Below are 27,062 nucleotides of genomic sequence, written 5' to 3'. Positions count from 1 at the left end.
AGCCCTGCCCCCTCTCCCTGCCCTCCATTGTTGCACAATATGCAGAACAGAAGACAGACTTAACTGAGTGAGTCTGTTTGTTTCCTCAGCAATCTGTTGGTGAGTGTCTATTCCCCTTCCACCCTAAAAGAAGCTCAACAGCTTTGCCCTGAACCCCCCAAAAGGCGGTAGATCACTGGCAGTTTTTAATTCTGTGAGTAGATCGCAGTCTCTTGGGAGTTGGCCACCCCTGACCTAGACCATCGCATGTTTTGCAAAGAACAATAACAACAGGATTTTGCTTCAGATATGATTATTACAAAGTCAAATGATAAGGTCCAGTTTAAGTGCTAACCCAACACTATAGACAAGCTGTGTAGTCTTTCTAGGATTTAGATGGTCTGTACAGACATGCATGCAGACCGGCCCAGGATCCACCCTCCAAGGCTCCAGAATAATAAGGTGGCCAACAGGGATACCTTACCTTGCACAAACATTTCTAGTGGGATCCACTTTACATATTCTCTAGCACTAAACAAAGCCTGAATGCAATAAGTTTCAATGCTGCTTAATCTGCATAGCCATGATTTATACATCTATAACTTGTCCCCTTTGTTTTCGTTAAAAGCAACCCTTCAGTCACAAAGTTAGCAAGGCTAAAATTATCTAGCTTCCCAGATTTGTCACATACTATTCTATACAACAGCAAGTCATAATGAATGCTTATCATTTCTACTGATGCCTAACATTGATGACTGAGGTTTAGATTCCACAAAAAAGGGAGGAATCTCCCCAATTCTCCACGTCCCCCCCCCCTTCAGGATAGAATCATAGAATTGTTGAGCTGGAAGGGATCCTATGGACCACCTAGTCCAACCCCCTGCAATGCAGGAATAGGCATCTGTTCCATACAGGGATAAAACCTGCAACCTTGGTGTTATCAGCACCAAGCTCTAATCAACTGGGCTATCCTGCCCTTGCCGTGTCTTTTTTGTGTCCAGCAGCCTCCACATTTAACTTGCATTTTCTCTGTTCAGGCTACACAATTTATTTATTACTCTCCCCTTTATCCTATTCCCTTCACTTCATACAATGTACACCTTCTCCATGCAGTATATTTAAAGATGTCTGAAGGAAAGGGACTGGACAAATGTAGCACAGGAAAGTGTGTCATGCAGATATACCAACCATGAGCTACTTACAGACAGATCTACTGAACATGCCTCCTCCCTCCTGGCAGGGGTGGCCAATGTTTTCCTACAAAAGGATTGTTCACCAAAGAAAGATTGAAAGAGGGTACTCACTTGTTTGTTCTTTGTCTTTGTGATGGTGTCCGAAATGGGTTTCTTCCTCTCTTTAACAGCTGTCTTAGAAAACAGTTCTTCAAATTCGTGATAATCTATGGAAGGCTCTTCAATTTTCTCCCACACAAGTGAAGTACTAGAATCTCTAAAGTTAAGCAAAAGACCTATGTAGGACAATGTCAGACTAAAGAATCACAAAATGGTAGAATAACGATAGATAATAAATAATTTAAGCTGCTAAAAGTAGCATTCTTTTTCTTCTTGTTAAATCTGGACTTCTCAAGATGAAATACTGAAATATTGAAGACCCCTATTTTCCATATTAAAGTAAGTTGCAAATTTTCTGTAAAATATACTTTTTAGTAGGGAACTGGTTTCATAGAGTAACAAAAATAGAGATATGCAGGCCATAATTTAAGGAATATTAAGATTTCTATCTGAAGGTTTCTGATCAAAGTCACTATGTCAATAGTCAAGAAAGGTGAGAGGATCTGGAAAATAAGTATTTGCAGATTAACATTAAGTTTAATTAAGCTGAAAAGGCAAGCAAGGAGAAGAATGAAAAGAAAACACTTTCACAAAACCTAGCATAATGTTTACACAGGGCAATTTTTGGTTAACTAGAACTATTGTGAAGACTTCAAAATTTTGTCACAGGCTTCATAAATCAGTGCACAGCTTATGCTGCCTTTGGTTCATATTTGAAATGGATTTGCACTGTGAGATTGTATTGTTTCTTTTCTCTTAATAAGAGTGATGTTAACAACACATTCTGAATCAACTAGCTCTTATTTCCCTACTTGACTATTATTATTATTATTATAAGGTAAGAGAAGTGGGGGAACGGTATGATGCACACAGTAGTGGACACAAGCAGAAAATCACGCAAAGAACCTCAGTTTAGTTTTCTGTTGCTCAGAGGAAAAATAAATGAAAATAATTCCATGAAACTTTCTGAACTCCATCCCCACAGCCGCACCAGAGATGATAATGCACTGCAACAACAGCCTTTTTGATCCACATTACAGACTATAAAACCTCTTCCACAGCCACTCTTCAATATCCCCAAATATTTCTCTTTGTGCCTGTATTTTCCTGATAGAACTCAGTCCTGGAACCTGTTTTCAATGCAGACTGAACCATAATAAAGTGTGTGCCTCCAAGTACATGCATTATACTCTACTTTGCAGAGGTGGGGAACTTTTAACCCTCCTGAAATTGGTGTACTCGAACTCCCATCAGTACCAACAAACATGGTCCATGGTCAGGAATGATGGGAGTTATAGTACTTCATCATCTGGAGGGCCATAGGTTCCCTCATCCCTGCCATAATACAAGAACTGCGGGGCTAGTTTATACATGTGACTGCAATTTTGTATTCCCACAATTTGTCCAGGTTGCTCATGCAACTGAATTACTCTCATACCTGTACTGGACCACTTCCTGCCAACATGCTGATATATTTTTTAAGTCATAATCCTGTGTGGCCATGTACATATGAAGAGATTTTCTCCATGAGGTTGTGGATACAGGTAAATGTGCCAAATGATAGCACCAAGGGCATACAGAGGAATTTGCCACATGTGTATGAATTGGCCACCCAAGATATCTTTGAAAGCTCCATGAGAAAGTGCAATTTGCATTAAACATATATGTTATAGTTACATCTGATTCAGAACCGAAGATAATACACATTGCTGTCCTGGGAATTATTAGTGTTCGACCAAGCCAAATATGGTCTATGCCACCTGGTAACCTTTACTGTTAAAATACACAGCAAAACACTTCTTCCTAACATTCTCTCAAAGCACACAAAAACAAGCACAAAAAATTAAGCATTATAAAAGATGGTTTATCAGTATATAATGCCGGGCGGAGGGGGGGAGGAGGCAGTGACTTTGGGATGCTGGTATTTTTCAGTTCTTAGTATAACATGATCTGATTGAAAAGCTACCAACCAAACATTTCTGGCGTGTTTGTTACCTTTTATTATGAAGCTGAATTCTTGTCCAATAAAGAGGCTTCATTGGTCGAGAAGGTTCTATTGCATGTTTCCTGCTACCTTTATCCTGGTTCATCCCCATTACAAATAAACCAGCTGGCAAGGGAGGGGGGAGAAACCCAGGAAGCTGTGGAAGGCCAGCAGGTGGAGGAGGTGGCGCCCCCATACCAGGCAACGGTGGTGGTGGAGGAGGGGGAGCTCCTGCACCAGGCAAAGGTGGGGGAGGGGGAGGGGGTGGTGCCACCACGCCTGGCAAAGGTGGAGGTGGTGGCACTCCCATCCCTGGTAGAGGTGGTGGAGGGGGAGGTCCCGTCATGCCTGGCAAAGGTGGAGGTGGTGGCACTCCCATTCCTGGTAGAGGTGGTGGAGGGGGAGGTGCCACCATGCCTGGCAAAGGCGGAGGTGGTGGCACTCCCATCCCTGGTAGAGGAGGGGGAGGGGGAGGTCCCGCCATGCCTGGTAAAGGCGGAGGTGGTGGCACTCCCATTCCTGGTAGGGGTGGTGGAGGGGGAGGTCCCGTCATGCTTGGCAAAGGTGGAGGTGGTGGCACTCCAATGTCTGGCAAAGGTGGGGGAGCAGGTAACATTTCCCTTCCAGGAAGAGGTGGTGGAGGTGGGATGCCTGTAGGCATTCCAGCTCCAGGCAATGGAGGCAGAGGAGGAATGCTTGCAAAAGACAAAGGAGGAGCAGGTGGAGGCATGTCCATTCCAGGCAGAGGTGGTGGAGGAGGAATCCCTTCAACAGGCAATGGTGGGGCAGGAGGGGGCATTGCGCCGGGCAAAGACAGGGAATACCCTGAGGCAGGTTGGGACGACGAAGACAGTACACATGAACTAGACGTGGATGAAGTTAAAAATAAGTCTCCTGCTCCAGGCAGGGAAGCAGACAGTCCAGTTGTGGGATGAGAGGATAAGGAAGGGGAATGTTCACTGCAAGTAATACTTTCAGTGCTTAGAGCTGGGTGGGAAGCTGATGGTACCAATTCCTCTTGACACAAAGGTGACGACAAATGAGCATCAGGTCCTGAAGGTTGTGACGTAGTTAGTTTCTCCTGGTCAGCATCCAACTGTACTGAAATCCGTTTTGGAGACAGGACTAAAGATATTTCAGAGCAAAAGGTGGGTTGTGGCTCAAGTGTTGGCAATGGCTGAGTTGGCCCTTGATGTTGATCCCCTTTGAGGTGCAGAGGTGCTTGTGGCAGTGTGTTGGCTGAAGGCATTGTGTGTGTTAAACAATCATCTGTTGGTGAAGTCTGCACAGATTTTGTAATTATAGTTTTGGGAAGGGCACCTAACGTATGTTCTTGAAGAGCTGCATTAGAGAATCCTTCAGACGTTGGCTGCGTGCTCTCATTCCACTGACTACTACTGCTAGAAATCAGCACCTCTGCTGCTGGAAACTGTTTCTCTAACTCTGCAATTTTTGTTTTCAGGTCCTGTATGGTCTGCTCGAGCCGCTGAATTTCGCTTGCCCGCTCTTCCGATTTCATTGCAACATCTTCCTAATGGGGAAAAAAGAAAAAGATAAGAAAAGTCAACATAAAAAAAATGTGGTATTTTCCAGCAGAGAGAAAGAATGTTCACAGAGACTTAAGATGGAACTATAAAAATTAATTACAACTCTGTGAATACGTCAGAACATTGGAAAGATCTAACCATTGAGGGCTACTTCACACATGCTTTTAGGTGCATTACAAAAGAAACTGTAGTTTTGCATGTTTTGAGGCCTACCATTCCAAACATTCTTTCTCTTTTTCATAACTTTGACACAAACATCACATGGACCTTTTAAACTTTGCAACAAGAGGTAGAAACTAGATTATTATTTTTTTAAGGCTTGTATAATTAAATCTATGGATTCACTAGATTCCTGAATGGAAGCCAAGGAGAGTCACTCATAATGTGGCCCCAATTCGGGTAATTGGAATTTGTTTCTGGTCGTTCATGGAGACTGGATTTCAACAAGCTGATCAGATAAAAGCATTACAGACATGCAACATCTATATCCCAAATGGTATTGGAGACTAGTCATGTGTTCCTTCTGCCATAAAAGTAAAGCTTATTTTGATTGATTAACATCCATGCATTAGTTGCTTGAGATCACTCACCCTGGAGCAAATGACGGGCTATAGGAATGCCAAAGTAAGCCTGTGTTTACCACTGGAGCCACTTTGAATTGTGATGTTTGAAAATAGCCAAAGAACAACTATCCAAGGCTCCAAACAGTACGATGGAAAGAGACTAAAGGATAACTTAGTTTATTTCTCCAATTACAGCTTTTTGTGCCAGTTTCTCATTCATTAAGTTTCCAATTAAAATCATGGGGGGGGGGTGTTTTTGTTTCAGGGGGAAAACAGACATTTGTATTCACTTTGTTAGAAAGACATAAAAAAAGAAAACAAGACAGAATGTCAGCCAGCACTAATGCTGATCAATGTATAATATATCATAAAAGCTTCAGAAAAGACACATCTAATCCTTGACATCTACAGCCAGAAACATGAGAGGCACATTAGAGATCAGGCAGTTTATTGTGGATGACTTTCCATCCGCAACAGCCAACTTCATTGAGAACTGGGGCATTTTCTACCAAAACCTGTGGGAAAATAACCAGTAATGCCTGATCTTCATCCTACTTCAACTGCATATGGGTTGCTTAGGATATCCTTCTTGCTGTACTTGTTCAATTCATCTACCCAACAGAGAATGTTCCCATGCAGAGGGCCTTGCACCTGGGTCCTCCTGTGTTATGTCCACAAGGATTCCTGATTGTGTGTACCTACCTGTTTGTGTTTGAAGGAGTGAACTACATGGGGACCAGCCAGATTAGCAATTCAAGCCTCTTCTCTCCTGGCCCTTATAAAGGCTTCCAGGTTTGGGCTGCTTGCTTGCCGGAGCAACTGGGAGACTCTGACCTTGCTGGACCTGTTTCCCTTCCTTCATCTCTGCCTCTGCTTCACTCCCAACTTGACAGGAGTTGGGCCCAATACTACAAGTGTGTCTTGTTGCTTATGGACTAATGTGATTACTCCTTTGGAATTCATAAGCAGTAAATGATTATAAAACCACAAACTTGTAGGAATTTGTTTCACAAACAAAGCTGTTTCCAAAGACTGCAATGTTTATAGGCTGACACTTCAAATTAATGTAAAAAAAAAAGGTAAACAATCAACATTAATGAAGGGGCTTTCCAAATTACATGCAAAAGCTCAAACTCATCTTTCATCTGAAAGTTTAGCTTTATACCATTGTTTATGAAGGGAAAGGTATGAGAATATTTAAACCCAGCAACTATTTCCTAGCCTTCAAGTAAAGCAAAGAGAGAAAGAGAGAGAGTGAGAGAGAGTTGTTGTTTTAATGAAAAATGAAAGAACAGAGTTATAGAGGTGACACACAAGCATACGCCAGGAGTTCAAAAGGTTATTTATCTCATTGCTTGTATACTAAAACACGGCTGTTTGGAACAGATGAGCCGGTTTGAGGGATTTAAGCTGCATTGCTTTTGTGACTATATATTTTAAACAATGTTTTTAAATAAAAGTATATAAATAAAAATACAATAAATAAAATAAAAAATAAACTATTTACAAGATAAACCTGGCACAAATGGATGGGCAATCCATTGCTATGGAAACTCACAGACGATGTGAAAATGATAATATTGCTACTGTGGCCCCAAAAGAAGAAAGCTATGTTGCCTTTTATGTTCCTTCAGTTCCTCCAGTCCCAAACTCAAACAAATCTAGGATGAGCCCATGCAGGGTCCATGTCAGTCGACAGGTAAAACACAGCTGAAACCAGAGCCATAGAAATCCTGTTGCCCACATGGCCAAAAGGCACAGTTTAAGACATTAAGGTTTCATTTTCAGGATTTCCATGTAGATAAGACCACAAATTGGGTATGAAATCAAATCATGACCAAGTAATGTTATGCTCCAACTTTATTCAACTTGCAAATAAAAGTGGATGCCTCCTTATATAACCATTAGAGTGGACTAATACAACCATCTGTATTAGCTCCCTACTGGTCTCTAACTCTCAAAACAGTTAGAAGTAGTCTATTAACTTATCCATTAAATGGGTATTAATATTAAAGGAATATTTAAAGGGCTGGGGCTGAAAAATGCCAGAGCAATCTAAACACCTGAGCTAAATAGGTTTTTTAAAAAAAAAGTTGGAAAGGGCTTTAGTAGAATTTGTTTCACAAACTAATTATTTGCTTGGTTACAGGTTCCAAGAGTTTTGTTTTAGCCCTCCCTCCCCCAAAAATCTTTTCCAATGTTTTATTTTTGCAGAGAGAACATCTTGCCTCTTTTAATTTTTCTTAGAACCTATCTATCCACCAAGGAGATGAAAGGTCTGCTTCATGGGGGAAAAAACAAGACAATAACCTTCTACATACAAATTGGCTTGCTCTTGAGATAACTTCTAGAATGTCCTTTACAAAGATTAATTCAGTTTACACTATCTAAAAATCTCATTTGTGGAAAGACGGATTTCCCCCCTCTGAGTTCAGCCAAAGAGGAAAACACGGGATTGGCCACATTCTTTAATTTTATAATACCCATACTAACCAATTCCAACATAAAAGAAATTATTATTAAATAATAAGGCACATAAAAGATGGCATTTCTAATTGAAGACAGTTTCTTTTGTCTGGTTAAAATTAGACATTGATCTCTCAGGTCTCCTTTGTAGATATCAAAGTCTCTAGGAGCCTTAAAGAACTTTTAAAGTTTAACAGCAATAATATTCAATATCCACTTATGTAATCAAACAGTTAAACTAAGTTACTTCTGTTTTGAAAAGCTGGTCGTTTTGATTTTGGGGATGGAGCAGGCCTTTCAGCTTGTCACTTAAGACAGTACAAATCTATCACCCATGTGAAAAAGTTGAAGTTCTCTGCTATGTGCACACACTCCTTGATTTTATAAAGCCAGACACACATAAGAATAAAGATGCTGGCATTTACAGCAAGGTTTAAACCAGATAATGCTGGAGGAAATGCCTTCAAATAAATCTCTGTTTTCCAGGATGAGTGAAGCCTCAGTATAAATAAGAGATTCCTAAACACAGCTCAAGCTAAATCTCTACCATGAAGATATACTGGAGTGACTGGCAGAGTGGTGGTGGTGGAGGAAGCAACTATTTTGATGTAGTTGAATTACTATCTGGATTGGATCTAAAGAAGAGGAAGCAAAAGACTTTGCTCCTCACTGGTCTTCCTGGCTGCTTGCCCACCACTACAGCCCTCCTGGCTCCCCTAAGGCCTGGAATGGCAATGGGAAAGGGGGAATGAAGTGGGAGCGGGAAATCAGGGGATTTTGGCAGGACAATCTTGCTCAAGTGGAAATTGCTTTCTGCTCTCACAGCACATCTCTGGATCCAATCCATTCTGTATATCACATTGACTATACTTAACATTATGTATAATTATGTCTGTCTACTCTGGTACAATACAAACACCACATTTTTCGTTTCCATAGAGATAGAGCCCACAACCACAGGTTGTTTTTAGTGATACCAAAGGTGGGCAAAATACAAAAGCACTGATAGAAAAGACAGGCTCTGAGAAAATTAAATAAAATCCATCTCATTACTCTGCATTGCCAAATGCAGAGAAGCTAAAAGCTGCTTCTTGGGGCAACAAAGGCGGCTTGCCTAGATATAACAAATGTCGTGTACAGACAGAAAAGTCCAATTATGCAGAATCACTAGTTTCAAATCTGCCTTGGCAGGCAGTTGTCAACCACTGTGGGTTCCTCCATACCAAGTTGGCTGGGAAATCAGCCTGAAAAATCAATCATCTATTAAATCTCTCCATTAGGGGGAAGCACTGATTTCATTTCTTGATTGTTTGTCTGTAATGCAGAACACAAGTTGCTTTATGTCTTGATGCATGGTATCCTAGATGATCTGTGCTGCTAGAGCCAAAGCATCTTTCCACGTGCATTGAACTTGCCCAGGTAATCTGCCCAGGTACCTTGTTGTTCTCTAGAAAAACAGTGGGGAAGACACCTGTGAGCTATACAAATCCACATGCATCATGGCATACTTACCTAATATCATGCCTAGGAGCTTAGGCATGTGCAATGCATATGCAAATCCACCCTTATTAGCCAGTTAGAAATTTATGTTTATCCTACACAGGAAACAGACAAGTACCATATGTCTGGCACTGAAACAAAAGATCTCCACCCAACTGCTATATCATTTCCTCGGAACGTTTTAAGTACTCTCCTTTTCGAAATATAAATAAAAATGGTTTTTCATTACTTCAGTAAATAAAATAAATACAGTAAATAGAGACGGCAATACTCCCAATTCAATTCATAATTAAATTATTATCCATCCTGGCTTTGAGATTCCATCAAGAATGCAAAGAGCCTAGAAGCCTCCTTGCATACTGCCTTCCTCCAGGTATGAATCAAGCCCTTCATATGGGTGTAGCTCTCATGATGCTCCACCCAGATGCATGTCAGTGCCCCACCCTGCAGCTTTCTTGGAATCAGACCCTCTACTCTTCATCCATTGTACACCTTTGTGCTGTAATCAGATGCTCAACGGATGCTAGAAACATTTGGAAAGGTTAGAATAGTTTTGGCTCTCATCACCTTCATTTTAGTTGTCCAAATATTTCATACTCTACTCTGGAAATTGGTCCACACAAACACAAACTACCATTTTCAGGTGCCCTCAATTTTCATATTGGCATAAACTCTCAGATGTATCTGTCTATTTCTCAGCTCTTCGTTCCTGAAAACCCTCTTCCTATTCATAGCCTCAGTATGAAGGTATTATTTAGCTAAGAAGTTAAAGATATTGATTAACTTCTAGAGAACTGCAAAGAAAAGTATAAAATAAATACTTATATTCCCACATTGGCAGCACAACCAAATTTTGTAGCTGGTACTTGCATCTATATAACAAATATGTTCCTGAAACTTTCAATATCCTGAATTTTATTCTGTTAAGAATCTCAAATATTGGCCAATTCTATTTGCGTTTTTCTCACAAAGAAAACCACAATCTTTCCCTTTTTCTGTTGATTTCATCTCTTTCATCTTGGTTATCAAATCCTCCAGTTCTCATACCCAAATAACCTGCGATACTAATTTCAGTATGTGGATAATTTATCCTAATAGAAGCAATAAAATGAGAAGCATAAACAAGACTGGTTGGAGGAGATAACTGTAGTTGTGTCTTTCCTTTGGCCAAGAAATACACTATCAGTAAAATATATCAGCAGTCTTATACTTAATCCTAGGAGTATGCAAAAGAGGACTATGCAAGTAGCTGTGTGAAAAGCAATGGGGGGCAATTTAGAGCAGACTTCATGTACAGCAACCTTATATTTGCTTATAATATTCTGATGCCTGTGAAAATTATGTTTTAAGAAATGGGCCATTTAAAAGTTTGGGAAAGCAACATACTTGGTAAAAGCAAGATCCAACCACTACAAGTGCATTCATTTTCAGACAGTTCTGAACATAGCAACCTATGTCATATCACTGGTCCATCTAGCTCAATACTGTCAACACTAGCTGGCAGTTGCTTTCCAAGATATTCAACAGAGGTCTTTCTCAGCCTTTCCTGGCAATGCTGTGTTTTGAACATTTGCATGCTCCACTGCTGAGGTAAGCCCTTCCTTAGTTGACAATGCCTATCTATTATCTGTTTTTAAGCAGTATAGTTATATTTTAAGTACTATATGAGTAACCATGAAAGAATTGCAAGAAAACACCGCCTTAGCGATCCCTGGTAAGATCCACCATTCCTCCAGACAGCCCAGTCATTTCTCTGTAACAAGCATCCCCAACCTTCAGCCCTCCAGAAGTTTTGGACTACAATTCCCTTCATCCCTGACCACTGGTCCTGTTAGCTAGGGATCATGGGAGTTGTAGGCCAACACATCTAGAGGGCCGCAGGTTGGGGATGCCTGCTCTGTAATAATCACCTTAAGTCAACTTAATTCCAACATTTTAGAGTAATTAAAATAAAGGGGTAAAGTCCTTCTCTTTCTAGAGATCTACTCTTCAAGACTATCTGAAAATGAATGTTCGATTTCTAGTGGTGGTATCCTGATGTTAAACAACAACAAGTAACTGATACTGAAATTTGCAGCAGCAGCATATAAATGCTTAACATACATGAGTTAAACAGCTGGCAAATGACAGCATGACTTCACATGCCACAGTAATCCAGAGTGTTGCATATAAAACACAACAAGTGGCTTGTTTTTCTTTTGTATCAGTGCAGACATCCTTCTATTTAAAAAAAATGGTCTGGGACCAAGACATATGAAGGACTTTTCCAGTATGAAGCTTCCAGCCCACTTAAATGTTTAGGTAAAGGTAAAGGACCCTTGGATGGTTAAATCCAGTCCAAGGTGACTATGGGGTGCAGCACTCATCTTGCTTCAGGTCGAGAGAGCCAGTGTTTGTCCACAGACAAGGTTCCAGGTCATGTGGCCAGCATGGCCAAACCACTTCTGGCACAATAGAACACTGTGACGGAAGCCAGAGCACATGGATACGCCGTTTACCTTACAACTGCAGTGGTACCTATTTATCTACTTGCACTGGTGTGCTTTTGGACTGCTAGGCTGGCAGAAGCTGGGACAGAGCAATGGGAGCTCACCCCATTGCGTGGATTTGAACTGCTGACCTTCTGGAAGCCCAAGAGGCTTAGTGGTTTAGACCAGAGCGCCACCCACATCCCTCACTACTTAAATGATTGCACCATCCTATGTGTCTCATACACCTAGCTGGGACAAAGGAAAGAGCCTTTGCAATGGCTACAGCCTGGCTTTGTCTCCTGTAATGTCCTTCTGCATGCTGTTTAAAAAGCATCCTTTTTAGGAAGGCTTTTGGATCATAAATTATGCTGAAATTATTTTTGATAGTTTTTTTTTATCCTTTCCCTCCATTTTAGTGTTTTATGGCTGCTTTATTTTGTTATTGTCAAACTGTTTTTTAAATTGTTATTGCTGAGGAAAGGCAAGGTATAAACGTTTTAAATAAATTTAAATAAACAAATTTGTGTGCACTTGTGCACTGGACAGGTACTCTGGACAACTTGGCCCATTCCTTCCCCATATTACAGGAATTACAGGAATAGTGTTTCAAGACAAGTTACCAATCATGATGACTGAACAGAGACAGAACTGCACTAATCCAGGCAGCCACAAATGTCTGACTCAGATAAATACGTATTCCCATTGAGAAATATCAAATTTTACAGAGGAAAAACAATGTAGATTGAATTTGCGGAACTCATTTCTAAATCTGTAGCTGCCATCTAGTGTTTGAACAAGGACTCTACAGATCATTCTCTTTTAAAGCATTCTCATAAATTGATGGTGTTTTTTGATACAGCTTTAGTTCAGCTCAGTTAGCCAATTTGATTCAATTGCAATAAAAAATTGTGCTAGGAATCAATATGGGATTCTCACAGATAGTAAAGGTAAAGGTACCCCTGCCCGTACGGGCCAGTCTTGCCAGACTCTAGGGTTGTGCGCTCATCTCACTCTATAGGCCGGGAGCCAGCCCTGTCCGCAGACACTTCCGGGTCACGTGGCCAGCGTGACGAAGCTGCTCTGGCGAGCCAGCACCAGCACAGCACACGGAAACGCCGTTTACCTTCCCGCTATAAAGCGGTACCTATTTATCTACTTGCACCCGGAGGTGCTTTCAAACTGCTAGGTTGGCAGGCGCTGGGACCGAACGACGGGAGCGCACCCCTCCGCGGGGATTCGAACCGCCGACCATGCGATCGGCAAGTCCTAGGCGCTGAGGTTTTACCCACAGCGCCACCCGCATCCCTTCTCACAGATACATTTGTTAACTATAAATTATATAACACTTAAATATCTAGAGTGATTATGCTTAATTATAAAGATACAGCACTGGAAACATTAAGGTTGTACAAGGAGCCTTAAATCATCTTGGAAAACAGGGTGAAGTTTTTTGTTTATTTGGTCACTCGAAATATCTGTTGAGTCATACTTCCTGCATGATGTTGCCATGTGAAATGCCCCAATCAACAGCCATCTCTCACAGACCAATGCTTCTACTTTTCATCAATCCCAGAGTCCTTCCCCTTCTCTGCTTCCTTTCCCCCATATGCAGTCTATAATAATATAAAACTAACAATAATTTATTATTTATACCCCGCCCATCTGGCTGGGTTTCCCCAGCCACTCTCGGCGACTTCCAACCAAAGATTAAAAATACATTAAAACATCAGTGATTAAAAACTTCCCTAAACAGGGCTACCTTCAGATGTCTTCTAAACGTCAGATAGTTCTTTATTTCTTTGACATCTGACGGGAGGGCATTCCACAGGGTGGGCGTCACTACCAAGAAGGCCCTCTGCCTAGTTCCTTGTAACTTCGCTTCTCACAGTGAGGGAGCCACCAGAAGGCCCTTGTCACTGGACTTCAGTGTCCAGGCTGAGCGATGGGTGTGGAGATGCTCCTTCAAGTATACTGAGCCAAGGCCGTTTAGGGCTTTACAGGTCAGCACCAACGCTTTGACTTGTGCCTGGAAACATACTGGTAGCCAATGTAGGTCTCTGTTAGTCACATTTAAGACCCACTGATTAACTTACATTCCAGTTATTTATTTCAAAGTGAATTAGCACAATTTAAGGCCAATCTAGACATGGCATTAATCCAAACTTTCAAAATAGCATGCTTAAAATGGCCACTTTTATTTTGAAGAAAAAGCCACCAGAGTCTCAATGCTGTCATGACAGTTTCCTCCTGAAAACTACCCCACCAGTGCTACTATTTGCCTCTGGAGAGTACAATAGTACAAATTTTAGTACAAATTTTAATTATATTAGAAAGAAAGAATAGTCTGTTAAGATTATTATTGTTAAATGTAAGATGGATTTTTTTCTCATACTGCAGCATTAAAGAGATAATTTATGTTTTCATGATAAACAGTAAAATAATATTTTTAGAAGTGCTCTTAAAATCTAGCTTAAAAGCTTGCGCCCTGCACAATGACACTTCAAAATATATTCTATCAAACACAATGGGAACTCAACTGTGCACAGTATTGCAGCCAAAATATAAATCTTTGTATTGTTCCTTCAATTCTTAGGTGCTGTACAAAAAGATAAAATAAGAGAGGCCCTGCTTAAAGGCTTGTGATGGAGCAGAAAGCTTTTTAACATTATGTTCCAAAATGTCTTGCTCACTAGAGATTTCTAAAGTCAACATTTTATTTTCATATTCCTGGAAAATACATAAATAAATCATACAGGATAAATCTGTCTTCAGTGTCTAAAAACTGCCAAATCCAAAGAAGGTACCATGGGTTCCAACAGGGCCTATTATCTGAGAGGAACAATATACATTTGGAAGCTTTATGGCAGATTCATAACTTCTTTTTTTCATGACAAGTATTTGGCTTGTGGAGGAATTTCATATCTGTAACCAAAAAGTTATTTATGAACTCGGTCATGATGGGACAGTTTCTGAAACTGGAATATAGCAAGAACTTGATACATAAAGATTACTCTGGTTGGGATGTGGCAATCATTTTAAAAAGCAAGCCGAAAACTAGAATAATATAATGCAAAATGATACTAGACAGCTATGACGAAAACACAGTATGATTTGTATACTGCAGGATCACTGTATTTTTGTGAATTGACCTGCAAATGCTAGAAGAACTAAGGACTCATATCAGCTTCAGACATTCAAAATTAACATGGTAGGGTAAGAACAAGTGAGCTGCAATTCTTATGCTGCCATTTTCTTCAACTATCCAAGGTGAGCTCATGCATTGTTCCCTTTAAGGAGAAAGATGCACTGTCTCAGCTTCAGTTGTTGTTGTTGTTGTTGTTTAATCGCTTAGTCATGTCCGACTCTTCATGACCCCATGGACCAGAGCACATCAGCTTCAGAGAAGAGCATAAAATTTGGGAAGCACAGTGAGGCAGAAGAGAGCAGAATAGGGTTTTAAAAGTTGGTGGAAATAACCTAAATCAGCCTTTTCTGCACGCTCATCTTGGAGGTATGGATATGAATACAGTGGTGCCCCGCAAGACGAATGCCTCGCAAGACGAAAAACTCGCTAGACGAAAGGGTTTTGCGGTTTTTGAGCTGCTTCGCAAGACGAATTTCCCTATGGGCTTGCTTCGCAAGACGAAAACGTATTGCGTTTTTTGCAAGTTTGTTTCCTTTTTCTTAATACAGTTGCGACTTGACTTCGAGGAGCAACTCATAGAACGCGGTGTGGTAGCCTTTTTTGAGGTTTTCGGTGATTTTTGAAGCTTTTCCAAAACTTCCGACACCGTGCTTCGCAAGACGAAAAATTCGCTAGACGAAAAAACTCGCGGAACGAATTAATTTCGTCTTGCGAGGCACCACTGTAGTTATAGTGGTGGTTTTCAAACTGCATTCATGTATATAACACATGTACTTATTGTGTAGAAATTTTCTGAGTGAAATATCTGACCTAATTTTCAAGGGTACACTCCCACCTTTCAGAATTTTGGCCCAGAACTGCCCTGGAAAGTTGAAAAGTGTACACCCTTGGTTTTAAACATCCAATAAAAGCAAAAGAAAAGAAGATACAACTCACTTGCACTTCCTCTACCCCAGCTTTTTTCAGTGTCCAAAGCTGCTGTCAGCACATTCATCAGCCAAGCCACAGTCTCAGTCTCTATTCCACATTTGTAACCTAACAGGGTTATTGTGAGACTAACCAAGATCAGAAAATAGCATGCTTTCCCTTATGGATAAAACAAATCTAAACCAATAAGTGAATACAGTGTGTTCCGGTCATGGGATTCAGAGAAACTTCCAGAGTAAATTGGTTCCCCACCCCCCAAAAAATCCAAATGATGAAGTTTCAAATGAGGTTATAAGCTGGTTTAAAGCAAAAAAAAAATAAAATAAAATAAATGATGCTAAATGTGTCACTTGAACTTGTATTTGTTTATTTGCTTCTTTTATCATTAAGAACTGCTGCAGGGGAGGGGCAGATTTTCATCAGGATCAAGCTACACATAGAGGGGTCTGAACCCTTTCTCTCCCCCCCCGGCAGTAATTATGAACCACCACACCCAGCTATTAGCGCCGTGTTATGAGTCTGTGGGTGCCAGACTCCCCTGTACAGTGGTAACTCAGGTTACAGACTCCGCTAACTCAGAAATAGTACCTCGGGTTAAGAACTTTACTTCAGGATGAGAACAGAAATCGCGCAGTGGCAGAGCGGTGGCAGCCGTGAGCCCCATTAGCTAAAGTGGTACCTTAGGTTAAGAACAGTTTCAGGTTAAGAACAGACCTCCAGAACCAACTAAGTTCTTAACCCAAGGTACCACTGTATTAAGCGTTTCAGACACCACCACACTGTTATGAGTTTCTGGGTACCAGACACTGAACCCCTTGATTCTGCAAATGTTAAAATATAAGCCAGGCCAGTTTCCTGATAATCAAATTGCCTGGGGTGATGGACCATTAGGAGAACAGACAGAAGATGATGAGCTATTAGGGAAGCCAAAGAGAGGGGGCTTTGTGACAGGCAGCAAATGGGAGTGGCCCCTCCCTCAACTCAGAGTTAGTTAGAAGACAAAGGCAGTGTTTGAAACATTTATAGTTTGCTATGGTGGGGAAACATAGGGGGGGGGGAAGGTTGCAGGCTGTTAAAGGCAGAAAAGCTGGAGAGATGGTTGATTTCTGTTTGCATCCAAGGCTGCAGCTATGGGAGAAACAAGACCCACTTGGGGTGTCAATGCTGTGAACCCCTTCATCTTAGGCTCAGGTTGTATATACAATAGCACCTTGGCTTACGTTACCCTCAGGTAACGTAAACTTCGGGTTGTGAAAATGGCAAACCCGAAAGTATTTTACCATGTTTTGCCATGCGTAGAAGCGGTCCTCTGGTTGTGAAAACCTTGGGATCCGGCCGGACCTCCGGAACAGATCCAGTCCACAACAGGAAGTACCACTGTATTTGTAAATGACCCATATCATAAAGACACCACAGTCTCTGCTTTGCCTCATTTCCAAAGGCAAACACAAAGCCTGGTTAATGTGCGTGGAACACCTGGAATCTCACACCACTCAGAGATTGGGGTGGCATGCAACACCTGTAAAGAAAGCTTTCTTTGCTGCTTATGGGAGCTCTCCCCTACCTCCCCCTTACAGCTTAAGGGAAATTTTCATTGGGCCTGCGTCAGGAGAGAAAATGGTTTAAAAGCCTTCCTTACATGCTGCGGTCCTAAATAAATTCCCCTCCCTCCCAATTTGATCTCCATGTGCCCCATTTAGCATCACATCTAGTTAGGTAATTCTAAATGCACAATGAAGTAGCAGACATGTCATCTCCTGAATAAGTTACTGTACAATGTTGGTACTATAATAGGACAGCAGTAGGAACAAGATACTTTTTAATGTTCTTATATATGTTGGAAGCTGCCCAGAGTGGCTGGAGCAACCCTGTCAGATGGGTGGGGTACAAATAAATTATTATTATTATTATTATTATTATTATTATTATTATTATTATCATTATTATTATTATTATTCTCAAACTCCTCCTATAACTTACAGCAGATTGAACTGAAAAGGACAGGACAGAACGTCTCTCTGACCATACACAGAAAATACCTCACTGCGTGTACAGGGAGCATACACAAACAGAAAGTGGATCGCAGCAGCAAGCCACACTTAACAGTTTGAATGCATACTATTTGTACTTTCAAGAAACAAATAAAGACAAGCTTTATTTTCACAAGCTTTTTCAGCTGGCTGATAAGTGTTACAACAGTATGCATGTGAGCCAGGCCTATGCAGAGCTTATCTGAGACCCAGGGCAGGAGTCTTGTCCATGAGACATGCCACCGCGACACCACTGCCTACTCTGATCTGACACTACACGTTAGTACTCATTAGTCCCGATTTTACTATTGAAGGCTTGCAGTGCATAAGAACAGGCACAGGCATTTTGCCCATTTAGTCAGCTGGGAGGCACTGTCTTGGCATGGCAGTGTAAGTCTGGTAGGCCTCCTCAACCAGCTTAGCCCTCCGAGGCCTGGAGCAAATGTGCCCGGCTTACCCCTCTCTGTGTGGGCCTGATGTGAGCTGTGCATTTTGAGATTGTATGCATGTCTGTATAAGGCTGAGGCTGCAGGCTAGTGACCTGTCTATATATTTCCTGGGTTAGGAGTTGCTCCATGGAGCTAGACAGGCGCGGGGAGTCTCCAGTGAAACTATTCTGGCTCTGTACCTGCCCCACACATAGATGACCTCCTACTGAAATCTCTTAAGCAAAAACAGTTCCTGAAGGAAGAGCAGTAAGAAGGAAGAGTCAGGTGCCTCTTTTTAGAGTTTGCAGCTAAGTGTATGGCACAAAGAACACTTTCTCACTTTCATGCTTGAGAAAGATGCTCACGTCTAGTGAGAGAAAAAATGTACCCTGCTTGGGGTTGGGATGGATGATGTCATGCAATATCACTAACAAATGTTTCAGATTGCCAGTAGGTACTATCAGAGGCTATTGTTGCAGTGACTGAAAACTGTGGAGTTGCTGGGCCAGGGGGTAATTTCAAAGCCTGCAATAAGATGACCACATATATCCATTTAAGAATGACCAGATTAGGATGGGCATTGTGGTTTTTTTTGTTTTGGTGCTGAAGAGTCCTAGAGTGGATTGGCAGAGATATGTTATATATTTTCCTCAGCGCTGCTGGCAATACAGAATATGAAAGAAAAGCATCACTTTCTGAGCACCACTGAGATTCCTTGAAAAGAATGCACAGAGGAGTAATGTACTACTTCTGTCTTACATTCTACTTCTTGGGGTGTCAGATCATCACCATTTTCATATCACTTCACATCTCCTCAAATACAGTACGTATTTCTAACTGAGTCAGTTCACACATACAGCTGAGAGTCATCAAGGGCTCAATAACCTAAAGTTTTCATCTATGAAGGATGCACATATGTGAATTGGACAAGAGTTAAGATTAATTCATAGCATTATCTTATTTATCAAAATTCTGCATAATTTTTAATGGTATGAGTTTCAGGAATCTCACAAGATAGCAACCCAATATCACCAGACAACCAAGTAGGTATTCTTCTAGTATAATAAATATAAGAAACTTACTTTCCTTTAGCCACTTGTAAAATTAACATTATTCTCCTTCAGAAATAAAATATAAGTTGTCATTGGGTTCAAACCACAGGTTTATTCTCCTACCAAGAACTTACCTGTACCTGTCGAACATCTTCTGTATGTTCTGTCTCTCTTGCCACAGTGGCAGTTTCACTTCCTAGATGGGAAAGTAAATATTCAGAGTTACTTTCACTGTTAGAAGCAACTATACTCTAACTTGTGAAATGCTCTTCCCAGGGAGGCTTGCCTAGTACCTTCATTACCTATCTTTAGGCACCAGTCAAAAATATCTCTTCAACCAGTCATTCAGGTGATTAACATTCTATAGCTTTTTAATGTCTTTGTGTAAGGGCATAGTTGCTTTGTTAATAATAATAATAATAATAATAATAATAATAATAATAATAATAAATGTTTATTTATATCCCGCCCTCAGGGGCTAAGGGCGGCTAGCATCAGATATATAACATTAGTATAAAATCAAACAATAATTAAATTACCTCCTAGAAACAAGTCAAAATCAAATCAAATTGTTTTTGTTTTATTATGTATTTTGCATTCTCATTTTGTATTTTTCTGGGGTTTTAAAAAAATATAATTTTATCTAGATTTTCAAGATAGCCTACAAAAGAGAACCACAAAACAAATATAAAACAGATAAAAAACATCAAAAACAAAAGCAATTATCGTAGCAACAGTAAAAATACAAAAAGCAGGAGATATAAAATCAGTTAAAATCCTGGGCAATCTTTTTGGGGGGAAATGACTAAAATGTGGCTCTCTGTTGTGAACTGCCCTGGGATCTTCAGATGAAGGGTGGTAAACAAATTGTGTTGTTATTGTTGTTGTTACTATTACTATTTCTACTATAGTATCAGTAATATGCATCTTGAGCAACAACAAACAAACAAACAAACTTGAAAACTATCTGAAAATCCAGATTTTATCCCACTGCAGTTTAAAGTAGAAATTGTATATCAGAACCATACAATTTTATTGTTTGAGGAGTGTATTCCTCCATTTGTGTCTGCCTCTGGGTGGAAGGGCACAGCAATGGAACAAGTGGTGGTTTGTTTAAAACCTTTGCATGGCAGCACTGTGTGGCCAGCTTGACACCTGTGGCCTTTTGTCTGGTGAGTCAAGTAGTACCAGACTACCCTGCTGTCCTGATTGGAACTGCAGGTATTTGACAACATAACTGGAGACTACAGGTGACTATCTCTCCATGTGGCCAAAGGTGCTATGTAGAACATTTTATAACAGCTATATGCCACAAATGAAGGGGGCTATGCCCCAGTGGTAGAGTACATGCTATGCAGCAAGAAGATCTTGGGTGTGAGCCAACTTAAAAAAAAAAAAAAAATCAGGTAGCAGAACTGAAGAAGAAGAAGAAGAAGAAGAAGAAGAAGAAGAGGAGTAGTAGTAGTAGTAGTAGTAGTAGTAGTAGTAGTAGTAGTTTGGACTTGATATCCCGCCTTTCACTTCCCTTAAGGAGTCTCAAAGCGGCTAAAAATCTCCTTTCCCTTCCTCCCCCACAACAAACACTCTGTGAGGTGAGTGAGGCTGAGAGACTTCAGAGAAGTGTGACTAGCCCAAGGTCACCCAGCAGCTGCATGTGAAACACCTCTGCCTGTTGCCCTGAAGAGCTGGTGCCCACACAGGTCTAGATAAACCAGTGGTTTGACTCAGAATAAGGCAGTTTCACATGTGACATTTTCACCATGGAAGAACTAGAGTTGATCATCATCATCATCAGACTTTAATGCCACTACTAAATAAAGACAATGCAAAAACACAATCCACATCTGAATCAAAATTCATTATTGCATCTAAAACATTGCATTACAGCAAACAGTGACAATCTCAGTAGTTCAGGAGAGACTCACCCCTCAAATGCTTGGGTAAAAATACCCCATCTGCTTCCATTTTTCCAAAGCAATTGCCATTGATGGGCTTGTAGTCCAGGACTTCTGGACTCAAGTATAGTGCCCCCACACCAAACACTTGGGCCATGTGAATTTTGGCAATAAGTAGGAGTACCTTTGTTTCTCTATGATTTATTGTTGATTCTTAGGTCAGCAGTATCTCCTAAGTCTTTGTAAAACCTTGCTATCCTATTTCCATCTGTTTTTCCTCACCTAAGCAAATGTGTTCACATTGGATTATTAAATAATATTTTGCATGCCTTATACTTTCTGATTTTTATATTTCACATAGGTCAGGCCAGTTTGCTTTTTCAAAAGCTGTTTAAAGTGCCACTGCTTTGGTTGAAAGGGTGAATACTAATTGGTTTCCCAGGATACAGAATACAATTGGCATTTGTGATACAGCAGCCAACAGGCAGGCACACAGCTATATTAAAGATGCTTGATATCTCTCCTGCTTAGTATAATTTTATACCATGATCAGACTGTATTACTTAGAAATATGTCCCATGGATTTTAATAGGACCTCTTTTGACTAAAATCATCTGTCATCTGTGACATCACAAGAGCTCTGACAATGGCTGGAGGTGGGTGAAGTGAAAGCTCACAGAGCTGACAGAAGTTTCTATTGCAAGCATAAAGGTAAAGGTACCCCTGCCCGTACGGGCCAGTCGTGTCTGACTCTAGGGTTGTGCGCCCATCTCACTTAAGAGGCTGGGGGCCAGCGCTGTCCGGAGACACTTCTGGGTCATGTAGCCAGCGTGACGAAGCTGCTCTGGCGAGCCAGCACCAGCGTAGCACACAGAAACACCGTTTACCTTCCCACTATAAAGCGGTACCTATTTATCTACTTGCACTTAAGGGTGCTTTCGAACTGCTAGGTGGGCAGGAGCTGGGACCGAAAGACGGGAGCTCACCCCGCCGCGGGGATTTGAACCGCCGACCATGCGATCGGCAAGCCCTAGGCACTGAGGTTTTACCACAGCGCCACCCGCGTCCCTTCATTGCAAGCATGCACATCATCTAAACTTGAGCACCAGCTTCTCTCCTTTAATGCACTTGCACATACATGTTTGCAATTAAAGTATTGTTACTGATGCAAAATCAAATTGCTACTGTTGAAATGGAAACCTTATAAACTTAAGATATAATCCCAGTGGCAAAATGTACATACTTTGTATACACTTTAGAAACATGCCTTGAAAAACAAGTAGTGGAACAACAAAGTAGGAAACAGTAGAACAAGGAAGTAAGAAACCTCCGTATAGTAATATTTTGCATTAAGATGTTTAATTTTCCATTAGCATTTCTGGGTGGAATCCAGCTGGTTTTGCTCTGATGATGGAAAGCATCAATTAGCAGAAAATGAAGGGAGGCATTTTTTACTGCAACCTTCCATCTCTCCCAAAATACGTTCTGAGCAGATCTGAAGGGGTCTGTTTGGGAGAGAAATTGCCTCCTTCCTTGTTCTAATGAGAAATGCCCTCTGCTAACAGAGCAACACCAGCCGGATTCCACCCCCAGGAGTGATATTTTTGAATAGGTTACAATGATTATCTGACTTCTTAACATATTTCATTTATTCTCATTTACATACAGCATAACTTTCCTGTTAAATTCATTATATAAATTCATTATATAGCCCATTACTTACCCTGTTCATCTTCTATTAGCACGCATGTGAAAAAAAGTTCACAAAATTACTTTCACTTAGGAGCAATTTCATTAACTCACATCAGTTTGGACAATAAAAGCCAATACCAAATTGTTTCATCTGTATTTTAAATGTGCAGCACAATCAAGAGCCAAACTATTTGGGTGACCTGCTAAAAATCAAAACATGACATCACACAGGCTGCTGATTTAATATCATTTCTGCTCATAGCCTTGTGGGGAAATTGTACATAAGTATATGCAACATATATGGCATCATTGGATAGCTTTTAGGGTTTGGATCCAGGGATCCAGTTAGAAAATCCCATTCAGTGCGATAATTGAAATTATTAAGATTTTGGAATGCAGAAAACAAAAAAACAAACAAAGAGGAAGCCATCAAATCTAGCACATGAGGCCACTTTAACTAAATTGTATAATTTGGTATATAAATAATTGGTTTTGATAACTGTATTAATTGGATAAAATTGGCATTGTTATAATGAGGCTGTTATTGGAATGATATTGGAAAATCAATAAAAATATTTATTTTTTTAAAAAGGAAAGAACATTCCATTCAGTGTTAATTGTGGAGTGGCATGTTCAACAATAGGTGTACGCTTAATTCAGATACAACCTTTCTCCAAGAACTGTTTGAAAACAGCTTTACTTTTTCCATATTATATTTGGAACTCATACTTCAATGCATTCACATTGGTGCACTGCCACCTGGGAAATGTTGGGATGGGAAGGTAAGCACTTTGCCTAGACAGCCATTAGATATCCCTGCCTGCCCATGCACATTGTGTGCTACGACACCTTCCTTGGTTACTGGTTCTGCTCCATTTTGACATGGAGACAAAAATAAAGGAGGAGGCAGCAGCTGCAGTGGTAGCATCTATGGCAATCTCATCTACTAGATGGTTGGTAGCTGCTACCTGAGAAGAAGCCCTGTCATTTGTTGTCATTGGTACGTCACAATGCTAAAGTAGATGACAGAATGATTATGCACCTCCTGCCTGGTGTTCAGAAAGCAGAATAAATCCCATGGACACTGAGAAATCATCTATTCTTTTGGAGCTTCAAATGTAACAATTGGAAATAATTTTTGATGTTATTTGTAAAAAGTTATACTGGATTTTCCCCTTTTTGCAGCTTTCAATGTTTGCTAGCCACCTTGAGAATTTGGATTAGAAATACACTGAATAAAATGTGGGCTAGAAATATATGAAATAAAATCTCTAATGAAAAATTCTTAACGGATACCAAGAGAAGCTGCTGAATCATAGTTAGAAGGGACTCTGACAGTCATCTAGTCTAACTGCCTGCAAGAAGGAATCTCAACTAGATCATACATTACAGATGGCCATCCAACCGCTGCTTAAAAACCTCCACTGAAGGAGAGTCCACCACCTCTTGTGGGAGTCTGTTCCACTGTTGAACAGCTCTTACTGTCAGAAAGTTCTTCTTGATGTTTAGTTGGAATCTCCTTTTTTTGTAACTTGAATATTGAACCTTCTTCTTCTCATCTTCTTCCCCAGATACAGGTGTACTTATTGAGTGAAAAAATGGGTTTTGGAGAGTTTTAAGACTAAACTCATCCTGAGACTTTGAGAAGGGGGAAACTACTAGAGAGTCACAGTGGCTCATGTCATGTCATGTCATGTCATGTTACAGACCTGTAGTTCGATAAAACAAAATGCAATTTTTCATCATTTCATCAAAATCTTTTCTGAATGTACACTCCTGTCACAGAATAAAACTCAGCTTTAAAATAAAAAAAATCATTTATTTATTAGATTGGTTATGAAGGTGCAAGGCTTCCATGAATGGAAGTCCTCTTCTGTGGACAGAAGGGCTTTTTCTGACTTGGTACAAGATCCTTGCATGAAAAACTAAACAAAACTGAAATTCACATGAGTGCATAAAATCTTGTGTGGTCTCTTCAACTATTACTCGAAACGTGTGCTACCGTAAGGCATTGCACATCACACTTTTGTTGGCTCTTGCACAGGTTTATGGGAAAGCACCACTACTAAATTTTTATAGCTACCATGTTTCTGGATCTAAACCCATGATTCCAAGCTAAGTAACACATTCTATTTGCACTTTCAGGCCTTACCTGTTTCTGCATGTTTCACTCTCTGTCCTTCATCTGGAGGCTTTGGAGGGGGCCACACTGATGGAATTCTCCTTGGAAATCTTCCTTCAATGTAATCTGATGAATGTGTGGGTTGGTTGACTGCAGCCCAAGTATAAAGCTGATCTTGCTGTAATTATTTACAAAATAAAAATAAATATTACATCTCTTCAAGTTCCAAAGCTATTGCCTCCAATGCCTATTTAGTTACCCAGTACTACATCAGTACTTTCTTTGATCTCATGAAATTCCCAGTGATTGTTTTTTTTAAAAAAAGGTTTACCTGAAATTCTTGGTTCAGAGTTAGCAGCAATAGAAAACTCATAGCTATATTTGGCCAAGTACAAATATTTCAGGGCAATACTTCTGAACTAGGTGTCTTCAGATAATTCTAAAATGCATTCCAAAACAGACCCCTTAAAGGAATGAAAACATTTTGTGAGCCCATGGTACAAGAATGTGCTGTGTAATAAATAGGTTATTTATTGATGTTTAAAACAAAAGGATAGAGGAAGTGCACCTTGAAATCTCAGCAATAATTTAGCAATAATTTGACCTTTGACCCAATAAGAGATTTTTTCTGGGGGGGGGGGGATCCCAAATCCCAAATAAAACAAATACCATCTATGTAACACTATTAACAAAACAACTAAAAAATAAGATAAACATCACAGTTACACCAAAAATTGTGTTGCAGATGTTTCTGCATGATTGATGAACAGATGACAGGGCGAAATACACGTTTTGAAATGAAAAACCATATGAATCAAGGAAGCTTCATTAAACTAAGGCTGGATCTAGACCCATCAAAAAAGTGATTCAGGTAAACGGGTTGCAAACTTCAAAAAGGGAAATCCCATTGGCGAAAGACGGGACTCCACAGCGCCATATGGTGTTAGAGCATTATAACGCATATAAAGTGTTTTTTCTTTACCAATGTAGCTGAGTCCTTAAGTCAGACCAATGACATGTCTATCTCTTTTTTTAAAAATAATTTTTATTGATTTTAACATATAAATTATAAAATGTACCACAAAACGTATCACATACAATCTTTTTAGATTTCCATCAGCTCCTCTGATGATCCACTGTTTTAACCACTTCTTATGCATTTCTTAACTTTATATTGCCTTTTCATCTCTTAACAAATCATCTTTCCCCTTCTCCATTTTTGCAATACTTCCAATAATACTCCTCACAAAACTTCTTGCAAACCTACAAACGTCGTCTGATCTTCACAAATACTTTTCAAATAGTCCGTAAATTTACTCCAGTCTTCCGTGAATTTCTGGTCCCGCCGGTTTCGAATGACATGTCTATCTCAATATGACATGTCTATCTCAATACTACATACTCTGACTGACACTGGGTCTCCAGTGTTTCGGAGAGAGTACTGGAGATTGAACCTGAGACTTTCTGCATGCAAAGCAGATACTCTACCACTGAGCTATGGCCCTTCCTTGTGAGTAAGACACAAGCTTTACTTAATGCCCCATATCAAACAACTGGCATTACCAAGACCAGTAACTACCATAATTTATTTGTAATGGTGGTCAAGCAAGTTGGGGGTGGTGACCCTTTGTGTGTGAAAATTAAAAAGACAGGGACAGACAGCTTGACTTATAACCAACTGAAAATTAGAAACATTTGATGACAGCACTAACTGATGGGTATATAGCTGAATTAAATGGCAGCTTGGGCAACCAGGTTAGCTCTGTGCCTTTCACTATCTCAGCTTCAGTTTTCCCATGGATAAAATAAGAGTAATGGTGATTTGCCTCATAGGGTTATTAAAAAGAAAACGTTTAACTTTAGTGTTATTGGCACCATCAACAGGGGAAGGGGTGGAATGCTGCTTTAGACAATTTTGTCTCTAATGTTCTAAAGTGCAGTGGGATTTAATGCAGATGGCTGCATTTAG

The 27,062-nt window shown here is 40.3% G+C and overlaps 1 protein-coding gene across 1 annotated transcript in view; it reads right to left on the bottom strand.

The window, feature by feature from the left end:
• Nucleotides 1-27,062, bottom strand: part of FMN2 (formin 2) — a 159,839-nt gene that overhangs the window by 95,392 nt on the left and 37,385 nt on the right. The window contains exons 4-7 of the mRNA XM_083496737.1: nucleotides 25,124-25,271; nucleotides 19,519-19,580; nucleotides 3,267-4,786; nucleotides 1,284-1,428 (exon numbers count right to left, since the gene is read on the bottom strand). Coding sequence (XP_083352863.1) covers nucleotides 1,284-1,428; nucleotides 3,267-4,786; nucleotides 19,519-19,580; nucleotides 25,124-25,271 — 1,875 coding nt within the window. The remainder of the gene's footprint in view (nucleotides 1-1,283; nucleotides 1,429-3,266; nucleotides 4,787-19,518; nucleotides 19,581-25,123; nucleotides 25,272-27,062) is intronic.

The sequence above is a fragment of the Podarcis liolepis genome (genome assembly GCF_965112155.1).
Source record: "Podarcis liolepis genome assembly, chromosome: 3".
NCBI classification, from domain to species: Eukaryota; Metazoa; Chordata; class Lepidosauria; order Squamata; family Lacertidae; genus Podarcis; species Podarcis liolepis.
The sequence above is the reverse complement of the archived record's forward strand: the minus strand, read 5'-3'. Positions and strand labels throughout refer to the sequence as shown.